Genomic DNA, 24487 nt, shown 5'->3' on the forward strand with positions numbered 1-24487 from the left:
GTACGGCATCTGATTTTGAAAGAGCTTTATAAATATGGAAGTATAAAAGATTACCTGTTGTTGTAAGGTGCCCTACCATATAATCACTAATCACAATTCATCTGCATTTTTTAATGTTTGCTTATTATTACATGTCCAATATTTGTGGGAAGGTAACATCAGTAGAAGCTTGTGTAGCTAATCTCCATAAATCTGTCACTGCAGATCTCCTTGTTGCTACTTATGATTCTTAGTCTGTGATGCTTTAAACTGAAAGTCCTTGTGATTGCAGGGCTTATCTTTTTTTCATTGTAAAGGCATGTTAAATTTCTTTGTTCAACAAATTTTCGCATTTTGGTTTTCTATTTCTTAATTTTTAAAATGCATTGTGTAATTGTGTCTGTTTCCTGTCTGTTGCAAGCAAGTTGCCCTTCATCAAAATATGTTTAACACGGATTTATTCCCTTAACTGATACTCCTTTTAAGTAGTTTTCACTATACTTTGTAACCATGGAAATAGTGTACAGATAATATTTATAAGGTAGAAGGAAAAACAGGGTGTCTAGTGGCACCCTGCTGTTCTGAAATCTCTTCAGCAAAAAAAAGTCCAGACTCTTGGGATTCTGCATAAATGTAATAGGAAGTCTTCTGTAATGCAGAATGCTTTTCTAGACTATACGTATTCACTTTAAATAAATTAGTTCATACATTCCTGTTGGATAGTCCTTTAAAAATTCGTATTCTTTCGCCTCGGTTCTCTCAGCCGTGTAGTCACAAAACTTTGCTCTTTATTGAAACGCAAAATTTAAGAAAACTCTAATTGATTTGCAGTCATTCTGTGCTAACACTGAAACTGAAAGCTTGTTTTTGCTTGCTGGTGCTGTTCTTAAATGCTTATATTTTGGACTAGCACTTTCACTGTTGCCTTTCTAAAACCTGGAAGAATGAGCAAAATATGTGGTTAGTTTGAGTCGTATATACTTCGTTTATCCTGCCTCCCTTCTCCGGGAGCTGAATCTTTCCGTTCCTTAACTGCTGAGGATATGTGTGTGTGGGGGGGATTGGTTTGTTTTGTTTAATTTTATTCCTCATCTTTAGTGTTCTGCTCTTTTAACTTTTTTTCACTTGTTTGGCATTTCCCCCTGCTGGCAGATTGAGTTAATAGCACTTTTTTTCTGCTGTGGAAATGGAAGGCTGTAGTTGTCCTTGAATGTCACTGTTTTGTGCTTGAGGCGTTGGCTGCTTTTCTGATTGTTTTGTCCTCTGAACGTCTCTGGTGGATAGATAAAATTCAAAGAAGAGTTTGTACAAGCAGGGGATGTGCACATACCTGAAGGTCTCCCCATCAGAAGTGCAGTAGCACTTCCAGTGATAGAGATACCTCTAGTTTTGCATTTCATGCCTGCAGTCTTGCAGCACTGCCCAGATCATCTTCTTTTGTACTCTGGACCTCTTCCCAAAACTCTTAAGGTGCTTCTGCCTCACTAACGCATCATTCCCGCAAGCCAGTTCTTTCCAAGATAAAGTGGAATGCTAGAAGGGGAAAAATAGTTTGGCACTCAGTATGAGATTTCTCCTCATGTTTAAAAGAATAAAACAAGAAACCAGAGATCCTTCCATTCTTAATGGAATTTGAGGGGAAAAATACTTTTATCAGTACTGGAGTAGACTTTTCTTAATTTTTTTTTTGTTCTTTGATCTTCAGGTGTTAAATCAGTTACTGGGGTTTATGGTGTGTGTTCTTTCTAGGAAGTAGTCTTCTCTCCTCATCGCAACTCCTTCTCCTCCATCTCCTTTTTCCCCAAATAGCCCTCTGTCTCTGAAGTATGAAAGGAAGGCAGAAACTTCTCAGTGACTGGAAGGAGAAATTTATAACACACCTTAAGAACAGTAGAGGTTTAATAAACTGATTTTTCTAGGCATGTTATTAAAAAACCAAACCAAACCAAAAAACCCAAAACAAACAAACAACAAAAACCCCAAAAAACCAAACACAACCCCAAAACACCAACCTCCAAATAACTTCCCTTTGAATTTCTGATAAATTTTGTGACAAAACAGTGGGCTAGTACAGCCAGGAGGGGACAACTCCTTCTGTTTTCTATTGACCTTCCATCTTTTTTACCCCCCCAGCTGTATGTATACTTTGTAAATAAGTTGAAAATAATTAAAAAAGAAAGATTCCAGTTTTAAGACTTACAGATTAACTGACATTTTTTCGAAGTTTAATTGGTAAACTTTGTTTTCTAAAAAAAAAACAAACCAACAACACATTTCCAGCAACTTTATGGAATGTGGCAGAATGCAGGAAAAATTTTATGAAACAAATGCTGAACTCTGCCTTCCACTGATTTATATCTTTACATCATGTAAATCTTTCAATTTTTGCAAAAAATTCCCTAGCTCCCTGCTTCAAATATGAAACTTTGCTGTTGTGCTGTTAGTAAAGCATAAGCTTATGGACTCAATTAGGACTGGGGGTTCCTCTTAGTGTATGTATAGATAAATGGTCCTTCTAAATAACACAGTAATTCACTAAAAAGTTCAGGTCATCCAGCTTTTCACATGAGCAGGAATTTAACCACGCTGCATAGAAGTTGGTTTTGTGTTTATCTAAAAACTGGTGAATGGTTAACTCACTGAGCAAAGTGAGGCTTAGTGTTCTTGTTCATACTTCTCTGTCTGCAGTACCAGAACTTTTGAATGCAACAATGCTGTAAAACATCCCCATATGTTGGTTTCTGGGTACAAAAAGCAGAATTGTACTGATGGTTATTTTATGAATATTAGAAGGGGTTAGATAGGGAATACACTGAGCCCCTGGTATCAAGTCAGGAAGAACTTCTGCCAGGCTTACTAATGGTCGTAGGTTAGAGAGACAGACTTTCTGTAACTTTCTAGTTTTTTGGGGGGGGGGGGGTTTGGTTTGTTTATTTTTGGGTTTTTTTAAATCTGTTTCCCTGAATGCCTTATTTATTGTATGGAAGGAAATAGAAAAGCAGGGAATTTAGTTTGTTGTGGGTTGGTTTTGGTTTGTTGTTTTCTGGGGGGTTTTTTTGTTGTGTGTTTTTTTGTTTGTTTGTTTTTGTTTTTTTTTTTAATGGCAGCACCTTTCTCTTCCTTTAGGAGGAGGGAAGGTATATGTGTGTAAGAAGTGGGAGGATGAGTGTTTTGTTTTAAAGATGGCTTAAATGGTTAGTCCTTGGTGAGTTAAATTATGTGAACTTTTTCCCTTTCAAGTGTAAGTGGCTTTAGGACATGCTTCTCTGATTCAAGAAATAGACTAAGACTGTTCAAAGAAGAGGGGTTTGGGGGGGGGTGAAAAGTGCAAAGCCACATACCTTAAATCTGCTCAGGTGAGAGAGGTGATCCTGAGATTTTAAAACATACTTGTGCTAGTTTTCCACTAGGCCAAATGTGGTTTTTCATTTTGCTAGAGAGCGTGGTCTCATCCCCACCCAGGAAAGACTGCGTTCAGGAGGAGTTACTAATGCCTGTCAGAGCTGTAGTGATAGGACAAGCAGAGCTAAGAGGGTAGTCTTCATCTGCTCACATGTGTTTGACTGCCACAGCAAGTTTTGGTTGATACTTTAAAAATCAGCTTGTGAAGTGGTTTTGCCTTTACAATAGAGATGGTCTTTTAGCTGTAATAAGTCTTTTAGCTCATTTTCTGTATGTTAAATATAGTACTGTTTCTGCAAAGATGAATGATGGTGTCGCAGACTTCCATTTAAACTTAGTTTGTTGGTTTTATAAACTGTTTTAGAGAAGGTGAAGCAATCTATCCCCAAATGAAATCAGCTTCTTGTTTCTTAAACTCCAAATTGCATCTGTTTCATGGCTAATCGTAGCAGCAGAAGGATCTCGGGCAGAACTGAAGCTCCTTGGCCATTTTAGTGGGAGTTATCTACCAGTATTGTGTGGGGATAGGGAGGAGGAAGAGAAAGAAGTTATAAAGGAGTTGTGCATACAGACGAACTGGAAAGCATGGCTAGTACACTTCAGTGCAGTCTCAGTTATCTTGGGCAATCCTGTTGGTCCCTCTATCACCTGCCTGGCACGTGTTGCTGGGGCTGACTGGGAGTTTTCCCAGCTGCAGCACAACAGCAACATCAGATTCCCTGCACTGGCACACAGGAGGCTTGTTTTTAGTCATGGAAGCGACAGCATTAGCGGTGCTAATGTTGGTCATTGAAACATGAGCCTTATAATAATGTAATTTGAAATAGCTTGTATACCTCTGTCTGGGCTGTGTTTGGTCTGTCTTTTTCTTGAGACTGCAGAAATCCTGTCCTCTTCAGGAATATAAGTTGTTTCATTTCTGACTTGAAAAATCACGTGAAGTAACTGTTAAGACTTGTTTTCCTAGAAGATACTGATAGAGTGCTCTCTATACACAGGATGCCTTTCAAATATTGGAAGGACAGCTGTTACTTTCAGGAGTTCACATCTAAAGACAGAGGTCCAGAGAAAACTTTTAATCCCTTCTATGTGCAGTGTATTTTGTACCAAAAAAATACTAATTTTTAATTTTTTAATGCTTTATCCTTAATATTGTCAACCAATGCTCTGAAATGTCAAAGGATGTCAGGCTTACAATTGCCTGTGCACAATTAGTCCTTTTTCATCTGAGTGCATCCTGTACATTGAACAAGACCAAGGTCCTATTGGCAAAAAGTAAAAATTACATAATTAAATATTGTAACGTGATATGCACATAAAAAGTTCCTGATTAAAGTTACATAGTCTAACAGTAAACATGTGCTAGCTTCTAGAGTTAGGAAAAATGCTAACAAAAAACAGCTAAACGTGACTTCATTTCTCCCGTTTTTTCCAAATGAGTCTCTGGTTACAGTAGCATAAGCTTTATTGCGTAACTTAAAGGTAGTAATAAGTATCTGACTGATGTAACCAAACATCTTAATATACAGATACTTAGCAGTTAAATAGTCTTAAACTTTCAGGTGCTGTATGCTAAAATGTGTAACCACCATATGTAGTTCTTCTGATGTCCTCAGGGGCTACCAAGCCTTAAACATAGGAGTTTTGTGTTTGAGGTCTTCGTTTTCATAATGGTCCCATGAAATGAGTAACTTTTCTCCTTATTTACAAACTTAGACAAAAAGTTTAAAGTTGATCTGCAGAATATGACTGTTTTCGTAATGGTGGTGTATTTTTCCTGACATGTTGTATAGAACTGTTGAAAAGGTTAAGAGCCTTTATCTGGGGCATGGGGGATATTACTTCTTTAAGTGTATGTATATATCAAACTACCCTTCCTGTTAGTAACACTGACATCACATTCTCAACAGTCAATCTCACTAAGAAAAACGTATTTCTAAAACGTTGATGTTTTATTTGGTTAATGCTAATTTTAATTGCTTTTTGGTTTTAGCTTGTAGTAAATGTAGGTAAGCATTGCTCAAGCTTTTGTTCTGATCATATGTATGTTTTGGGAAGAAGGGAGTATTCTTAATAGAAAGCAGAGGTGGGTGCAGAAATATGACTCCTATAGCTGGGGTTTTAAAGAACCCCAAATATTGTAGAACATAGTGTAATAATTGGAGAGTTAGCCATGCAGACTCATAACTCAGGTTGCTTACAGCATGTGTTTCTAGAGCCTTCAAAAGGCAACCTCAGTAAAATGAATAGCTGAGATTTCGTGATACATTTCTATTTGCTGAAGTTTTTCTAAGAAACCCTGCAAAATGCTAAACTCTTCAGACTATTGATATGAGTGATTGTGAGCTGTCTAATCTTAACTTTCTAATGTGTTTTGTAGTGAGAGTGAGAGGGGCAGTGTGAGTTTGTCTATGTATTCTTGCTGTGAGCAAGAAATAATCTCATTTTATCTATAGAGTGGATTTTATCTGTTACCTTTTTCATTAATACTATTCTGGGTTGGTTCACAGTAGCCAGAAATGCAGAGAATTGTCAAGAACCACAGCTACAGATTTAGTTGGTCATAAACTGTTCTCTACTATAAAAAGAGCAATGGAAAATGCAAGTCTGTTTAAGATGCTTGGACTTACCAATCTTGGATGTTTGTTCTTCATGTCTCTGTCTCAATTCCCTATCTAAGAAAACTTGCCTGTATCAGGCACAAGGTTTTCTGTGGCTCTTGTTAGTGTGCTGCTTATGAGGAAACCAATTCTTCATTTGTTGTAGAGCTTAGATGTTGAATTAAAAAAAGCATGCAAACTGAAAACTCAGAATGAAAAGAAATTATTCAACTGATACTTCATTCTTTAAGCTTGTCCTCTCTGCTAAATGAGGCAGAGATGCCAGTAAAAATACTATACTTGCATGAGGGCAGAATTAACATATTTTGTATTTCCAAAGGCTTGACTTTCAAACATTAACCTGTTCTAAACACTTAAGAAAAAGCCTGTAGTAAATTATGTAGAGAATAGGATGCAAATATATTTCCATTTCCTGTCTAGGTCCTCTCTAAGTGACTTCTCCAAGGCAACACAGCAAATCACTCAGTCACGATTAAACTCCTGGTGTTCCTAAGTTTGTCGTTGGGAGCCCCTGGGTTCTCGGCCTCGGGTTGCGGCCCTTCAGCGTGGTTAAATGCAATCCGAAGGTTTGTAACTGTGCAGCTTTTTTTTCTGCACAGTTCAGTCATGATGAAGCTAGGGTCCTGCTATGGAGGCGAGTCTCTACGTAGGGGGGAAAAAAGGAAGGAAAGAACAGTTACTCATGCTGTCATTATCAAGTGACAGTTTTCTCTTCAGTTTGAGTGTACTTGTGCTACAAGGAAATTGATGCTTTTCTTTTTTGAATAAAAATCGTGCTCTTTTATTCTAAGACTGTATTTGCAGATGTGTAGTACTGACCATTTTGTTTAGCTTTCCAGAGTCAGTCATCTACAGCAGTGAGATTTTTTAAATTATTATTATTTTTTATTAATGGCATGGAGATTAGTTGTAGTCGCTTGTTGAAGAGGGATGGCTAGTGCTTGCATGATGAAAGAGCTTCCTCTATAGATTTTTGGAGCAATTAAATAACTGATTGATAGTGGGAGGTGGAGGTGAAAACTCAGGTTTTAATATCAAAGAAACAACTAGAGTTTGAGAATCACACTCTGTCTCTTCAGCATCCTCAACAATAAGGGTATTTCAAATTCTGTAGCATCCAGAGCAAATACACTTAATCTGACTATAGCCTCAAAACAGTCCATACTCCCCAGTTCATAACCTACCATGTTAGCAGTTGGATGTTATTTACACTAACCTGAAACTGTTCTAAAATTAATTTAACAACTTACCTTCCGTAATATTGTTCAAAATGCACCATAAAATAAGAGACTAGGAGAGCGACAATACTTACAGTCACTACCAGCAGTAGGCTTCCTGTTTTCTTTCCTGTTCTTGGTGTTCATCAGCACCCTGGTTCTACTGGTTAGTAAATGTAAACTCCTCCGCTTGGGCTGGTCTCCAGTGAGTGAGAGCTGATTATGTGGCTTTCTACTGCTGTATCTATAAGGCTGGGCTTAAACTTCAGCTCTGTGATGACTTGTGTGTGGATGGAAACATATCTGTGAAGATCTTGTTAGCTGCGGAGTTGAAGCTTAAAATATGCTAATATTCTAGTATTTTACTAGAAAATTGGAGTATTTTGGAGGCTTTTTTTTAGCATCAGGCAAAGTAATTGAGCAAATGAGTTATCATTTATATTTTAGCTATCTTTTTAGGACTCTGACTCACAAGATTTTTATGATTCGTATGAGCATGATTTAAGAGGTACTACCTTGCTCCACTGCTAAATGTTGTTCTCCCATGACACAGGCAGTATAATGGGCAGTGTATCTTCTTGGCCTCCACAGTTCATGACCTAGCATATTAGCTTAAACTGCCATTGATTTCAGTTTACATTAGTACTCTGGGATTTGAGCTCTAGTGACTGTGCTGACACACCACCTGCTCTACCATCTTTGTTGTGTTGGTATAACCTCTAGCAGAGGTGGTAGGCAAAGGTCTGGGGTGGGTAACCTTGTCATATTTGGCTGTGGCAACTGACAGGGCTTGTGATTTAGATGTTAATAAATGTGATGGAGAGGAGGTATTTCCCCCCAGGAGAGGGGGACACAGGCCTTGAACAGAACTAGGAAAGCTTGTACCTGTAATCTCTTCTTCCCGTAGTGACAATAATAGTCTGTATTTTAATCCAGATTAGAATTGTAGGTCTCCTTGGCTTTCCCTGCCATGTCAAACAGATTTTCTTTCTAAGTGGTATTTTATAGTTAGCTTCAGCATTTAAAAAAAAAAATGCCAAAACCCAAATGCCCAAAAACCGAAAAAACCAAACAAAAAACCCTTCCCCCAAATCCAAATAATTCCCCCCCTAACCTGGCAACTTTCCACATCTTTGAATTGTCCTTTTCTGTTTCAAACTGTAGTTAAGCTGTTTGTAATTATCTTTTTTCTGTTGTTTTTCATTTGTAGGAGGAGGTAGAGAGCTGAAGGGAATAACTTTCTCAAAACTGGTAAGTAGTTCTTCCCAGGGCTAAGATGGTTTACCTAAGAATAGATGATATGAAGAGCTGGCATCCATTCCTGGAAAAGTTTAGTGTTTACTGAAAGCGAAATCCTATCTGTTCTTATATTCAGAAATTAAATCTGAAAAGTAAATGTTACTGATGGAAGCCTCAGTCCTATAAATAAAATCACTGTAGGGCTGAGATTTGGGCCCAAGGGTCTGTAAGTACAGTGGACATTTAAATTCATCTACTAAAAAATAATAATGTTAAATTTTTATTCTGTGTAATGTGAAAAACAAATTTATTTGAAGGGATTTTTGGCACAGAAAGACTTCTCTCTAAAATTAAGCTATTCAGAGTCCTTCCATACATGCAGAAGGCATTAATGGCTTTTGTGTGGGTCCTACCTTTGTTTTTATCTTGTCAGCTGTGTTTCTAGTGTAGTTTCCAAAATAGCCATAGTTTAAATAGCTTTGTGATATTTTAGATGTTCTGATGTGGATTGTATTTAATTGAGATAATAATAGAGAAGTGTTAATGCACTTATGTGATTATTGTAGAGTTTAAGGTTTCATTCAGTCTCTGAATATTTATACAGTATATAAACATCTACTACCTTAACTGCGGTGCACTGGGGTACTTAGATCTGAGTATGAAATTTTAAGTCTTGAAACAACCACGTAAGATATAAGGGATTATTTGTAACAAATGCATGCCAGCAAGAAATCGAATAGAGGGTTGCTACTTCCCAATAGTTGAAATTAATCCAAGGAATGGCAAATTTACCTCTTGCTCTCAGTGTTCTTTCTGGCTGAGGCTTGGAAGTATGTCTGGATGTACAAGAGATGCATGTACTCCACAATCCTTTGCATTCCTTTTGGAAAATCACTGATTCTCGCATTGAACAAGGCATTTGCATGTTTTCCTTTAAAAACTAATGGGATGAAGGATATTTGCAGACCAACCCATCCATGCAATTTCAATCATCTACAGGCTTTTTAATTAAAATAATTCCACTGTCATAAGAGTAAAGTGGAAAATGCAGTATGTTTTATGATTAATCCAGGGATGGTTTTATACGTCTTTGGATGTGGTATTCTAGGTAGTTTATAATGCCACTGGACTTAAGTTTTTAAATCTTCCCTTGAAGTTCAGTCTAAAAGAATAGATGTTCAAAAATAATCAAGATTTTTGCACTCATAAAATGTGTGTGACTACTTACTGTACCTGCTTTCAAAGGAAATATTAGCAATATTTAACCAGCTGCCCTCATAGATATTTCTAGACATTATTCTACATAAAACAGAAAAATACAGTCTAGGATTTGTTGGATGTAAGGAATGATAACTTTTTTTTTTCATTAACATTGGAGAAGTGTTTAAGGTACTCCAGAGGAATTTTGGACAGGGATAACTTTGGATAGTTATTCCTGTTTGGGAAGGAAAGCTACAAGTGCATGTTCTAGAGTGTTTCAGTTCTAGAGGGGTACAACCAAATAACAACTTGTATATATTTCGTATTCAGAAATCAGCAACTTGACCAAATTTTTAAATGAACATCTTATTTAATGTGTTCTCCCACCCCAACAATGATTTGAATGCTTAGAACACTTCAGAACCTCATAATAAATTCTGTGCTGTCCTTTGCCTATTTCCTTGTCTTTAAGGTGGTGGTGATGCATGCCTCAGCTGGGATGGCATGCCAAATATATGGTATCTTATTTGTAATTTAACAAAGTTCTCATAATTGCTTATCCTGGTTCTTTTTTACTAAGGAGAACACTGGTGCTGCTAGCTGACCAATACAGCAGCTGGCAAAGGTGATTGCAAGGGATCATTCTTTACTGTGTGGCCTTCACTGATGAAGCAGTGTTAGTTTCTCTCTCCTTACATGTCAGACACTTAGTTTTTGAAGAGGAGGTTGTTCCCTATGTTTAAAATGTGCTTCAGTATAACTTTGCTGGCAGAAGGTAACTGGAAGTAAATGATACTGCGAAGTGAGTTGCTCTGAGGCTATAATGGGAATGCTGGAGGAGGGGAAGTAGGAAGGAGTCAAGAGTTAGAAAACCTACCAAAAAAAAAAAAAAAGAAGAAAGATCAAAAGTTTGTTAATCTCTTTTGCCTTTTCTTGGAAGCTTCAGTCTTATGAATTGAAATTAATTCCTCAGGATGTTATAGTATGGCACCTGTTTCAAATTTATATATATTGAAGGAATAAATTCTAAGGAATCGTAAAATCTGCTAACTTTTTAAATTATAATGAAAGAAAAATCTGAAATTGTAACATATTTTGGGGTGGAACTGAATGATTGGTATGTTACTAGAATTGTTTTGGGTTTTTTACTTACTTTTCACAATATGTGTTTGTCAATACAACAGTGGATTACATTAGTTCATATCTACACCCCTGTAAACATGGCTAGGCTGAGCAACCACTTGCTTCTGCAAAGCACTAACACTTTTTTCTTAAACCTCTTAAAAATTAATTTTGAAAAATCTTTCTAGCTGTTCAAGGCATCTATGCAATTAGGTTGGATTAGTTTTTATGAACCATTGATACTACAATTTCTATCTGTCAAATTAAGGTGTGCATTAATAGTAGTTGCTCAATCTTTGTATGTTTGTTTTTTTGTTTTTTTTTTTACATAAGTACAGTGTTATTTTTCCCATGAACTAGTACTGGGCTTTACAGTCACAGGTATTAAAATTAAGGATATTGTTCACATTCTCAGTTGAGATAACTGTCTCTTCTGCTGTTTTGCACTTAACTTTAAAGTTAATATGTAGTTACAGAGTGATACTAGCTATTCATCATGAGTGCCTTCTCATTCATTGAAGACACACTGAGAAAGAAACTATGGCCATATCTGCCTATATCTCTACCCCAAAATTGCATTTCCAAGGCTTATGAAAGACTTTTTACATCTGCAGTGGGTTCCAGTTTTCATTAGCCAGTCTCCCACGTGGTTTTCTGAAGCATGGTTTCTTTTGAAACTGCAATGGTAGGGACTTAATGCAGGCTATAGTTGTTCTTGTCAGTGAGTGGAAGTAATAATCCAGGATTCTGTTTTCTCATTACTGTTTGTGGTAATAGAACAGGGAACTGTATGTAATTTCCATGTATCCCTTGATACAAATTACAATTTTATAGAGAGTAGTGCTGCAAAGGCAGCTGGTTTTGCTCATCTGTGTCACATGTGGGAGAGGCCCTTGCAGAAGGTCATTTCATGTGTTGACTAGAAACTCTGATCAGGCCTTTGTTATTTAAATAAGTAACTTTAAGCTAACAGCAGACAGCACTGACAAAGAATGAATTTAAATATAATGCTTTTTAAAACCCCTTTATACTCTTCTCTTTTTATAACATGTTTCTGTTTGGAAAGAGAAACAATTAATTTAAATAAACAAAACAAAACCAACCCCCAACCTTTTTATTTTCAGGAGTTCACAACCTTGTTCAGCACTTCAGTTTACTGTAGTGAGACAACGTTAAAATAAAATTCTGTAACTTACGGGAATTATTCTCTTTTTACAGCCTACATGTCTAATCTAAACTGTCAATATCCTTTTGAAAACAATGAAGTCCCATTGGCCTCTGAGTTGGCTACAATACCTGTGCAATAATTCTGAGCAATTTTCAAAAAATAAAAAAATAAGAACTATTTTAACACTCCAGCAATTCTTTAATGTGTGGTGTCTGCATGGAAAAGTGACTGGAAAGATTGCTATATAATGTTTTCCGATAGCTTTTATGTGTATAGATAGATTTATAGATGGTTTTTATACAGGTTCCATTGTGATTTAAGCATATGGGATAGACAGGAATCTTAATCCTGTTTCAGAAGCTGATACTTTTAATGTATTTCTGAACAAAAATATCTTGTCCAGCTTTCAAGGCTTTTATAAGTATGGCTGATAATGCTTTTCTATGTCAGAGGTTGGGGGCATTAATTTGTTTGTAGTACAAGTGAAGATGGTAAACTCATACTCTTGTTCTAGAAGTAGAATTCCAGGATTAAAAGGATTTTAAAATTAATGGCTTTGAAAAAGTCTTGTGCTGCGTTATATCAATCTTGTGTTCCTTCAAAATAGGTTTCAACTGAAATGAGTAACTCAGCACAAACTTTAGGCAGTGGGTTATTAATATATTAATGTTGTTCTGTCAACTTGCATGCAGACCATCCCATCTAAGAACAGCTCGATAGTATCATGGAAGTATGTTAATGCAGTATGTTGTTTAACAACTTACTGCTGTTTGGGTTGCAGAATTTTAGTCTCCAGAATATTTTCTCATCTACACAGATTTTTAAAACATTCTCGGTGGTTAAATTTTCTAATTTAATATGCAACAGCAATAGGATATTGGTAGGAAATAGCTGCCTGCAAACAAAGATAAGGGGCAAGTATGTCAACTTCGGGATATGTGGGAAGTAACAAATTTGGCTTAATGACTCCAAGGCAGGCATTTTGTACAGCCTGCAGACTTCTTGTGTTCGAAAGATTGTTTGTGTTTAGGCTGGAAAGCTGCAGTTGAATATAGTTCACTACTGAATTTCTGCTCTGTTGTAATCTCCTTTTTTCAAATTGGCTTCTGTTGTTCGCTAACAAAACCAAAACCTTTATTTTTCTGTAGCACTGGTGTTAAAGAGGAAACCAGAAACTAAAGGCACTAGAATCAGCAAAGACACTTCTAGAGAAAGTGGAGAAGGTAGAGAATGGAGCTGCAGACTCTACAGGAGGCTCTGAAAGTGGAAATTCAGGTTCACCAGGTAATTTGTATTCTTTCATGCTTTATACTTACAAGTAATAGCAGCATTAGTATTGCTGATAGTATTACTACTAATGGTAGCATTAAGTAATAGCACTACAACTATAGTAATAATTGTTTTATAAGCTTGAAACTACTCCAGAATTTTATACTCTGCATTTTGACCCCACCACCTGTTGTTTTTTAGAAAAATCTACATATCAGGCTGTGGGTGGGGATGATTTCTTTTTTTTTTTTTTTAATATTTTGTAGCAGTGATAAAAACATTCTGAAAACTCTTATGTTCAGTAACTTCTGTCTGGAAGGTTTTTCTGACGTTCTGAAGCCAACTTCAGTATTCAGTTGGCAATGGAAGAATACAGTGGAGGAACTTTCAGGCAAAATGTGCATGGTGCTGCAGTCTCATCTGGTTCTCTTCTGGAGTGACTTCGTTTAGTACCTTCTAAACTTGCATAGTTTTGCTAACCAAAACGTTGTAGTGCGTGGGCTCAGAAATTCTTACAGGTTGGGTCTTTTTACTGGTGGCCTGTCCGATACTATATGGCAGTAGAGTTGCAGTTTGCAATTCTGTTACATACAAATGAGAAATATTAAAAATAATAATAATAAAACTTAATTTAGTAAATGTAAGAGGACATATGCATATTAATTCTTGGAACAAAATTGTTACAGCCATAAACAGAGTAGCTGCCAACTTGAAATATTAAATTTATCAGTGAGACCTTTTCTAAAGACAGTTCTCCATGTATTTCTGTTGGATGTCTGAAACACGCAACTGTTACACAGTGGATTCAAGAAATATGTGATAGGTTACACTGATCAGTGTAACCCATCATACAAAATTTGGAAAACATTTCCAAATAACCTGGTGACTTGTTTGGACAAGTGTTCTAGATGACTTGTTCAGGAGTTGCTGCAATGATGAGCATAGTGCAAGAACTTGAATGGATGGATTAGTAAAATTAAGCTATGTCTGCTTTAACAAAATATAACTTTCAGCTAGGGAGAAAAGCTTGAAAAAGCTAAAGGTGAATTTCCAGAACTACAAACAAGTATTTTGCTCTCCTCAGAAACTGCAAGGCCCTTGCATTCAAAACTTCAATGAAGTTTTGTTATGGGGGTAAGGAAATTCAGAAATTACCGATGGCATTTTGCTGCAGAAATTAAAATATTTAAGGCCAGTGAGTATTTTTTTCCAAGTATTATCTGCACTATGGTGATCAGAGCACTAGTCATACTTGTGTTTGTATAACAGCATTTACTTTGTGTGTATCTTCATTCCCCTTTATGCCTAAGCTAACCAAAAATTTTAAGACTGCGAATTTTGAATAATCTTTAGCATATGTTCATAATGACGATGAACAGGGATGGAGACTGGAAAATGCCCCAAAAGACTTTTTTTTTTTTTAACAATTTCAAGGTTTTTTGACCCTGTTTGCCTTAGCTTTGTCCAATCTTCATTAAAAGTGAGCTCTGCACTGAAATCAACTTTAATTAAATTTGAGTTTAGTTGGTGAAACTAGTCAAGCCATTGTATCAGAAGGTTGTCTTTTTTTTCTTCAAGATACTGTATATTCCCATAATTAAGGCTAAGAAGAAGTCTAAATGTTTACAGTGGAAAATAACACTTGTAGCAACATGTTGGGTGCTTCAGTAAACTTTTCTTGAACTGTGTGCGAGTGGTTACTGCTGTGCTTGTCAAATGGCCACTGATAGAAATGAAACTTGGTTTTGGCACAAAAAGAAAGAAATCTTCAAATTAAATGCTTGAACTGTATTGTGTGTCTTTGAATTTTGTAACTTAGAGATACAATATATCCCTTCTTTTGGCAGTGCTCAGGATTTGTGGAGAATTGTCTCACTTGTTATCTTTTACTTATCTAGTCTTTCTTTTTTGAGGACACTCTGAAAAAGCTTGCCAGCACTCATAGTCAGAGTTTATCATGCCCTTGTAAGTGGTGGACGGGTGTCTAATGAGTATACAAAGTTTAGCTCTGCACTGTGAGCAAAGCCTCCCAGCTTCCTCATGCAGTGTGTTACCTGTGACTGCTTACATAGCTGTAGAAAGTGATGCTCAGTATGACTATTTTTGTTTGTGGAATAGCTCCTTGTTTTCTGCCTATTCCAGTTTACCTCCAGAACGCTGTCCGAAGCTTTGATGCTGCTGCTTTGGCAAAGTGTATCTTAAACTACCAGTAAGGACCCAAAGGATTTGTTTAGTTGTTTAGAAAAAGCTACTTTTTTTGTTTCGTTTTGATGCTTGAAGAATCCTCCATACCTGAAGTCTGACCAGGTCACTTGCTGTATCAGGGTACAACTTGAATATTCAAATATCTTTCATGTCAAAGCTATATTGCTTGTCCTGAGAAGAGATGCATCAAATCTAAGTAGTTCATTCTGCTACTGTGTTGACTTAATTAAGGTTATTTTGAAACAGTCTGCTCTTCATAGTTTTGATCACAAGAGGTGTTAAAGGAGTTATATTTAGCTATTCTCACAGAAGGGTTGGGTTTCATGGATGACTCCTCGAGCTGATGCATGGAAAGAACCTAAAACATCCTTTTCTTTCTCTCATTTTGTAGCAAAAAGATCAGTAGGTTTTAAAATATCTTAAATTTAGCTTGCATTTGGGGTCAGTGCAAAAGAACATTATTTTTTTTTCTTATGATTGGATGACACAGTATTGTGTGATCCATAAATTTAGCAATACTTTACGAACAGTTTACAGTCACTGACTGTATTGTCTTATGACTGAGTCTGTACAAGCACTTTGCATAAAAACTAACAGATTTGTTGCTTGTCAAACTCCAATGTGGCAGAAAGCACCAAGGAAAAATAAGCTAAGCATGTAAGCAAAAGGGTAACATAGCACCTTAGCTTCTGTGACACTGAATGGCAGCATGACGAAACAATAATATTCAGTGTAGATAAATGCCAAGTGATGCACTTTGGAAAAACAGTCCTCGTTTTACATCTGCAATAGCAGGCTGTGAATTAGCTATTAGTGCTGCTGAAGGAGTTCTTGCAGTACAGAGTACTTGAATGTTGCATGCAGTGTTAAACTTTGTCTCCAGATGATAGAGGTGAACTAGAGAAGTACAGGGAAGGGTGTTAAGAGTGAGCAAAGCAATGGAATGATTCGTGCATGAGGAGACTTCCAGTCTGAAGAAGCGATGACTGATGGGGGGAATATGTGGTGTGGAAAAAATGTAGAAAGAAGATAAATAGAGAAACAGTCATAGAATATCTTGAGTTGGAAGGGACCCATAAGGATCATCGAGTCCAACTTGCAGCTCGTCTTGACTCGAGTCAAGGCTCATTTTCCATAATCTTATTTGCCCTTCATGCTTGCATTATCAGGAGGCAGATTCAAAAGAAAAAGAAGGTCCTTTTACATAAAAGTCCTGTAGTTTAACTTTGGAACCTACTGTCACAGAATCTTGAGTGTTTTCCTGAGTTCAAAAAGTAATTAAGGCAGATTAATGGAAGAAAAAAGTGTGTTACTAGCTATTAAACGTAAGACATAATCTTTGAAGGCATCAGAGATGTAAATTTCTGAACGATGGGATATAACACTCTATGCTTGTCCAGTGTAGACATTATGCTGATACCTCTGTTTGCTATTGGCTAGTACTGGAAAGAAAATGCAGCAGGTAAACCTGTGGTCTGATGCAGAATTATCTTTGTTTATGCTTTTTTTTTTAATTAATACCATTTTTAGGATGTGAAATAAAATAAACTTATAAAGATAATTAGGTGACAAAATCTGAATTCTCTGACTGGTATCAATGCAGGTGGAATGAAACATATATTTTTCTTGCTTGCTTTGCCCTTCTGTTTCTCAGTCCTTTTCCTGATTCTGATGAGGAAATGGGGAAGAAAGTACAGACTTTACATTGTTATTTGCATGTGCGGAAAGGACATGGCAATGTGATAAATAAACGAGGCTGTAACCAAAAAAGAAATTGGGGAATTTTTGGTTTGCATTGCTTCATTCTGGGCTTTGGTTTTCTTTGGTGACAGCCTGGTAACTTCTTCCTTGCTTAGCAATAGACAGCATTCTCCTGCAGCTGCCTGAAGGAAGTGAAGGAGGAAGAATAGTGAATGGTAACCATCTGTCTGCTTTCCCTTGGATGTGGAGGGCATCTCTTCTACAATGATCTCAATCTCTCTCTGAGAGAGAAAAGTGGTAAAGATACTTGTGAACATGGGTCTTCCATGTGGTACCAGCCAAGCCAACACACTGGCGGACCCTTAGTACTTGAAACATTCTGCTCTTGAATATACAAACAGCTTTTGTGCCTGCAGTGGTTATCTGCGATTTGTGTTTCTTGTGACTGCAAGCAAAGGCGGCAGCAGTTCTAGAGGAGACACAGCTATTAAATTATCTTACCCAGCTGGCTGAAATTGTCTTTAAAAGGCATCACTTGTTCAAGAGCTGTTTAAGAGAAGGAGCAAAAGTGGTGGCTTAGTGCAGTGGTTTTACTATATTAATAAGAATGGGTTTGAAAATTTATATAATACCGGATTCCAGGCCTTGCTGTTGAAATGCTGGAAACTGAATATTTTGCTTTTACAAACGTTCTTCAAAAATGTTGAATTTCAAACTGTTCAACAAGATCTGTAATGAAAATCTTCATTGTATTGTTGCATCTTTTTTCTTTCTAGAAATTGGTTGCCCAAATGAAGCAAGATCCACAGGTAAGTATTTATTTTTATATTGCATTGTTTACCTTAAAAATACAGGAAATAACAGTGCATGAAGCTTGAGAATTTTAGCTATTTCTTGATCATGTTCTTGCTTGCTAACACAGTGTTTAGAAGAAAACCATTATGAACAAATCTTTAAAGAGTGACTGTTGGATAGTTTAAAAAAAACCAAAACAAAAAAAACCTTTTGCCTTTATGGAGCCTTTTGCCTTGTATTCTTAATAGTTTAAATTAGGTGACTTTTGCGGGCTGTGGTGCAGTTCAAACATGCAGTAAGTTTCTCATTCTGTTAGAAGCTGCTCTTTATAAAATCTGCCATTACTTGAATTTGCTTTTTTCTTTTTTGATTATCAGAAGGTTCACAGTTGTACGAGAAGAGATAGGATATTCTGTCCAAGAAATTTGTCCAAATAGTGTGGCTTAAGGCTGTGTTCAGATTGCCTGTCTCAGGTATCCAACTTCAGCACTGTAGTGTGCAAAGAGTGGGCACTTGGCCTTGGGGTGTTTCAGAGCTACTGAAGTTGGATAACTGGACTCCTTGCATAGGCAGCTGAAGTCATCCCTTTCCCTATGACTGTGTAAGGAGACTGGGTTATCTTGTACAGCAATTGAGCACTCCAGTGTGCTGAATGGGGAGTTCCGTGGAGTTCTCTAAACCAGTCTGTAATGCTGAGTAGAGGGATAAAGGCAGCTTACTTGAAGCTTGCTATTAAGTGCTTCCACCCCCCTACAATACTAAATGCCCTGTAATTTTCTGAGCATATATTTTTCTGGGCTCAGTGGAGTGGGAAGACAGCTTTTTGTAACAGTCAAGTAGTTAGACCAGGGAGTAGGGTGGTATTGGAAAAAATCTGCTTTCTAGAACTTCTGATGGGATTTCGGTAAGGTCTGCTACTCTTACTTGTTGGGCAAGTCTGCTAATGATTAGCCTGCAGAGCAATTTGCTTTCAGTTCATACCTGCTGAAGGCCAGAAAATGGTGCAAGTAGCCATGCAAAGTTCCTGGAGCCAGGAAGAGTAAATCTGGTCCCTGCTTCCAATGCTCTTAATGAATTTTTATGCCAGATTGATAAATGGAAACTAGAAGGGAGGATGACTGGTCAATATCTGGTTTTGCTAGAATTGTGTGTATATTGGAGAAGACTATCTACAAGCTGAGATTGTAATGCATTTCAAAATTGTGTGGAGGAATATAAAAATAGGGAAGTTTTCCTGAGCATGAAGTTCCTGTAACAACATTAGTCCTATGTTTTAATATTTCTGTGTAGCACAGCAAACCTGTGTAATCTAGTGTAGAGTTTACAACATAAATGAGAACAAAAAAAGTGGAAAAAGAGAAAAAATGCAGGGAAGCTCGCTTCGTCATGTTTCTGCAGAGGTTCACAGGCTTTAAACTGTGGACGGATTTTTTTATTTTATTTTATTTTTAGTAGGAAAGACATAGTCCTGGTAAAAAATTGTTTTCTGACTGCATCGCTATAGTGACGCTTATGGCTTTGAAATCTTAAACCTAAAGTGCTGTTGTAAGCAAAGTGCTGATATGAGCGATGTGTTAAGGCAAATGTAATTCTCTAAAATACAGCTAAAGGTATAAACATACACGGAAATGAAGACTTAGATATGTTTGCCTTCATTTGACATGTGTGTCAATTAAGATTTAATAGATATGTTTGCTGATGCTCTACACAGTCAAATGTATGATAATATCTTTGCATAAGTAGCATAGGTGAGAATGCTTTAGGTAACATACCGTAGCATTCTATTGTATACAATATGATACTATTGTATTATGTATTAACAAATGTTTCTCATTTAATTTGTAAGCTTGGATGAAATGTACAAATGTGCTTTATAATGTGTCAAGCACTAATGGATGTTTTAATGAAATCTTCATTCCAAACTTGGTTGTATCTGAGTGCTAGAAAGGTCCTCTGATTATTGCTGCACTCAGTGACTTAAATAAGGCTTTGTTGAGCCTCTTGAATTTTATTGGCTGTACATCCAGAGGTGCTGTATTTCTAGTACACTATGCAAAACAAAACAAAAAAACAAAAAACCCACCTTCCTGCTACTACTCTATGTTAACAAATGGAATATCTTTCTCACAGATATTTTTTCTTTCTAATCAGAACGCTGATTTGAAGAAACAGCTTCATGAACTTCAAGCCAAAATCACAGCTCTGAGTGAGAAACAGGTAGGGAAAGAGAGATGTATTGTTAACACCCTGTTCCAAAGAGGTCTCTTTTTTTCCCAGCTTCCAAGAAAGCTGCTAAATTTTTATGTGCAAAAATAAGTGTGGGCAACCAGACATTTTTGATTTTTATTTGATTTCTCAACAAAAGATAGGTCAAGTTATTGTGAGTCTGTCAAACAAGCAGCTAGTATAATCAGTGGAAGCTATAGCAATTTTTCTTGTGTTGAAACAAATGTTTTATATTAAGGGAGGTGGAAAAAGGAATGAATTTTGTCACTTCCTCTGTTATTATCTTGAAACTTATTCTAAACCAGACCATTCTGGTTTAGACAAATCTTTAGATTTTGTCTTAGTTGGCCCACACTGTGCATCTGCATGAGTATGCTCAAATTTTTTGTGTCTAGACCAACTAAATTCATGTCAGTTACAGGTACCTAATAGACAATTTGGAAATCAGTTGTGTGTTTTTACCATGATAAATTACACCACAGTTGTCTTACGTTTGCAATTTGGTAGGAATTCTTTTTGATGGGTCTAAAGTACGAGTAATAATTAGAACTGAATGCTTAATAGAAAGATTGTAAAACTTGAAGACGCATCTTATGGGTAACTAGAAGAAAAATAAGTTTGCAAGATCTACAAAACTTGTTCTCACTTATGTTTTTAAAAAGACAAAGCAGCAACGCACACAAAAAACCTCATACACAACCTCCCCCAAAAAACTAAACTGACTTAAGCAGTCCCTTAATTGTATTGCTATTATGTCAATAACAGAACCAAATTAGGTCATTTGATAACACCTTCGAAGAGGGGAAACATTTTAGAACATGTGCATAGGTAAGAATATAGTTATGCATCAGTGTCACATCTGGATACCTGCATTTATCTGTTATTATCTGCATGTGTTCTGTTTTGAGAATTACCTTTCCTAAGGAAATGGGCAGACAGTGATTAACACTTATCTAGAAATTTTACTAAAAAATTATCGTATGTTTTAGTGATGGAACAGTGAGTCTAGGAAGGAACATGTAAGGATGATAAAGAAAATGATTTTTTAACGAGAATACTAATTCAACAAAAACTGAGGTTTTGCTGATGTGATGGCATGCCTCTCTTGAAGATGATTTATTCTCTAAAACCAGCATGAGCCTCTGCATGTGGCTATGTCTCACAGCAAGCAGCTTCAGAATTCTCTGGTAAGCTCTGGAGGCCCATGGTAATTTCAAAATTAGCTTGCCTTGATGCCACGAAGCAAGTCATATTGACTACCAGTTCACATGATCAGCAGGGACAAGGCAGTGAGATAGCGAAGGGAAGGTAAGAAAGAAGTAAGTATATCTTAATGTAACTTTTAAACTTGGATTCATAACTCTTTAAAGTTACATTACAGTAGTCTATACTAATGTGTATTTAAGTTACCCATCACCTGAAATACAGCTGTATCTTTTCTGCTGAAAATTACAGCTCAAAGTAGTAAAGCACACTTGTTCATGGGGATGAACATGGGCTAAGTTTCCAAAAGACTTGGAAGTAAAAGTCAGAAACTAATTTTTCAACCCCATAGTGAATACAGTCAGTATGAAGTCACAGTCCAGTTTCCTTCTTTGTATTTTTATGGTTTTGATTATCAGTAGAACAGTGAACTTATCTATGATTGTTGAAGTTTAAATATTTTGTAATATCTGCCACTGGACCACAGACCTGCCAGTGTCCCAGACAATAGTGTTGTTAAAGTAGTACGGCTGCTAAAATGCAACAGTCATGGCAAATTGAGTTCTAGAAGGAAAGCCCACAACTTCCCAATGCAGAGAAATGCTCACTCCCTCTTATTTGTAGGAATCTGTTGTATAGACATCTGTGGCTTAGCAATACAGAGTTAAGCAGCATTTTAGACACTACAACAAAGCCCTTTTTTCTGTTCTCACTTTCATTTTTCTTTAGGAAAAATAATTATTATCAATTGTTTTATGGGGAGAATATTATCCAACAACTTAATTTTCACACAGTGTGGAGAAACATGCAGTTTTGCATAGTAAATTGTGCAGTGCATTTCTTAAGGAAGAGTGCAACATGTGTTATCTGTACCTCTTTAGAGCCAAGTAAGTAGTCTTGATGTCTGATGAATAAACTCTGAGGGCTTAACTCCACTGTGGACAGTTACGGGAGGCATAATTGTGTCTGTTTGATTAGGTTTTCACACTTCATTAAAAGCTTAAGTTCCAGCCTGTGTGGTGTCCCTACTCAGAGACAGTGGCGTGGAGCTGAGACCCTGGTGTTAGAGAGGCAGAATACTGAGGTATTTCTGGCTTCTGAAATATTATGTCAGCCTAGTGTACCATTTTTCTTTGCCCTCTTATTTCATGAAGTTGCATGAAGACTTGTGCAAGAACCAAGCCAGTGGTAGGTTAGCTAAAAGCTTTTAGTTGCTTTAGGACTTCTCTCCATTTCTGAAGCATTGTGAGAGTAGTGCTGACACTTGCTGCCAGTCGCTGCAGTGATTCGTAGTGGCTTAGGTTTCTTGCTGAGAATTAATGACAGCTCTGTTCAGAAGTTTGTGAAATTGAAGAGATCTGGCAAAGTACAAAAAGAAAGCAAGTAGGCTGTGCAGCGTGTACGCTTAAACCTAAAGAAATTTGTTAGCTGATGCAGGGTTAAAGTGTTACAGCGTAAGATATGTCATATATTCATATGTTTATTGAAAATGTAAAAGAGGTGAAAATAAATGCTTTGATTCGTTTCACCTGAGAGATAATGTAGCAGTGTATGCTGATTGCCTTATCATATGGAAGAAAACCTTCAAAAAAGAGAAAAAACTTATTTGAAGATAATTTGCATTTAAAGGGCAGTAAACATGAATCCTTCAGAAGATCATTTTCCTCTGCTACTCTCTTTGTTATTACCACAGAATTCTAAACTGTGCTTACCTTATTTTTCTAATCCGTGGGCAATAAGGTGAATTCAGTTTAACAGTCTTGTTCCTCAGCTGTGTGAGTGCTGCAGTTTGGAAAGCCTGAATGCATTGTTTTTAAAACTGGTTTCTTCTTTCTTCCCCCATCCCTCTCTTCAATAAAGAGAAATCAAGAGTAACTTTTTGCAAAACAGTTCTAATTGCCAAATCTAAGCTTGGGTTGTAAATATGAATTAATTCTGTTGCTGTGTAGCACTGTTTTTTATTATATTTTCACATCTTTGTAAGAAAATCATAGTCTTAACACCCTTTCCTTCACTTTGTATTCTATGATAGTGTCTTCCTTTGGTATTCTGTTTTGTAGACTTTTACCCACAATTACCTGTCACTACTCAGCTTTTGTCTAGGCGAAATGTACTCCTTATGATAAAAAAAACATAAAGAAGGTATTCTTGAATTTTTCCATGAGGAAGTGTATCAGTGTGTACTTTTTTTTACTTTGGGGAGGTGGGGTGGAGATTGTTACCAGTGACACTGGTGAAAGACTGAGGTAGAGCAGGGCCAACATAAAGGAGCAAGAGGGATGTAATCTTGAAGTAACACCTTTTTTCTGCTTCTTTCCCTCCATAGTTAATTAAAAAATTATAATATGATCTTGCAGATATAACATCCTTGAGTATGTATCATAACAGTACTTTTTTCCAGTGACAAGGAAGAGGTCATCTTTATTTCACTAAAAAATGTAAAGAAAGAAGTGGGCAGCAAACAAGTGCTTTTTAGCGATATCATGTCAAATACAGAGGAATTTCTACATCTGTCCTTACTACAATTTCTTGGAGAAGTTGGAGCATTCTGTCTTAAATGTGGAAGAAAACTTACAGAAATAGTCTTTTGACCTTATGGTAAAAGGGTGATGGTGGTAGGCATATACTAAAGAAATCATATGGCTCTTTCTGCTATATTTGAAAATAAAATGAAAATGTCTCTTACTGTAGTTGCACTGAAATTCACTGAATCTTCAGAAAACAGTCTTGTGAAAACTCGACTTGTATTCTAATGTATTTGCTCTTGACATGGAAAGAATAAAGTGGATCCCTTTGTTACTTTGAATTCTGAAGAGCTGTGTACACTTGTAGGGAAAAGTACTCAAAAATAGTTGTTATCATAGGGATACTTGTGTTTTTTATTTTTCGGGGGAAAAAGTTTAACGTACTTTACTGTGAAGAATAGTTGAAACTGTAGAATATCATCAGAAAAAATGCACGCTATAAAAGCAAGTTTATCTCTATTATGAATAGGCAAATCTAGTGACTTTTGCTTGTATTTAAAGTTTACAGCAAATTGTGGTGGTTGAGGTTATTCTAAATCCTGTATGTTCAGGGTGAGACTCCTTTTAATGTTGGCACTAAATAGCAAGTAATGAGAAAGGGGATTTGGGGGGGGG

The 24487-nt window shown here is 36.6% G+C and overlaps 1 protein-coding gene across 11 annotated transcripts in view; it reads left to right on the forward strand.

Moving 5' to 3' along the window:
• Window positions 1-24487, forward strand: part of PHF21A (PHD finger protein 21A) — a 139873-nt gene that overhangs the window by 25204 nt on the left and 90182 nt on the right. For 7 of the 11 annotated variants that reach the window (XM_052782074.1, XM_052782073.1, XM_052782069.1 and 4 more), the window contains 4 exons: window positions 8430-8470; window positions 13097-13232; window positions 17900-17932; window positions 20049-20135. In XM_052782074.1, the coding sequence (XP_052638034.1) occupies window positions 13179-13232; window positions 17900-17932; window positions 20049-20135 (174 nt within the window). In that variant the 5' untranslated portion in view covers window positions 8430-8470; window positions 13097-13178. The remainder of the gene's footprint in view (window positions 1-8429; window positions 8471-13096; window positions 13233-17899; window positions 17933-20048; window positions 20136-24487) is intronic. The other 4 variants (XM_052782077.1, XM_052782079.1, XM_052782076.1 and 1 more) reach the window with 1 other exon arrangement.

The sequence above is a fragment of the Harpia harpyja genome, chromosome 3 (genome assembly GCF_026419915.1).
Source record: "Harpia harpyja isolate bHarHar1 chromosome 3, bHarHar1 primary haplotype, whole genome shotgun sequence".
NCBI lineage: Eukaryota > Metazoa > Chordata > Aves > Accipitriformes > Accipitridae > Harpia > Harpia harpyja.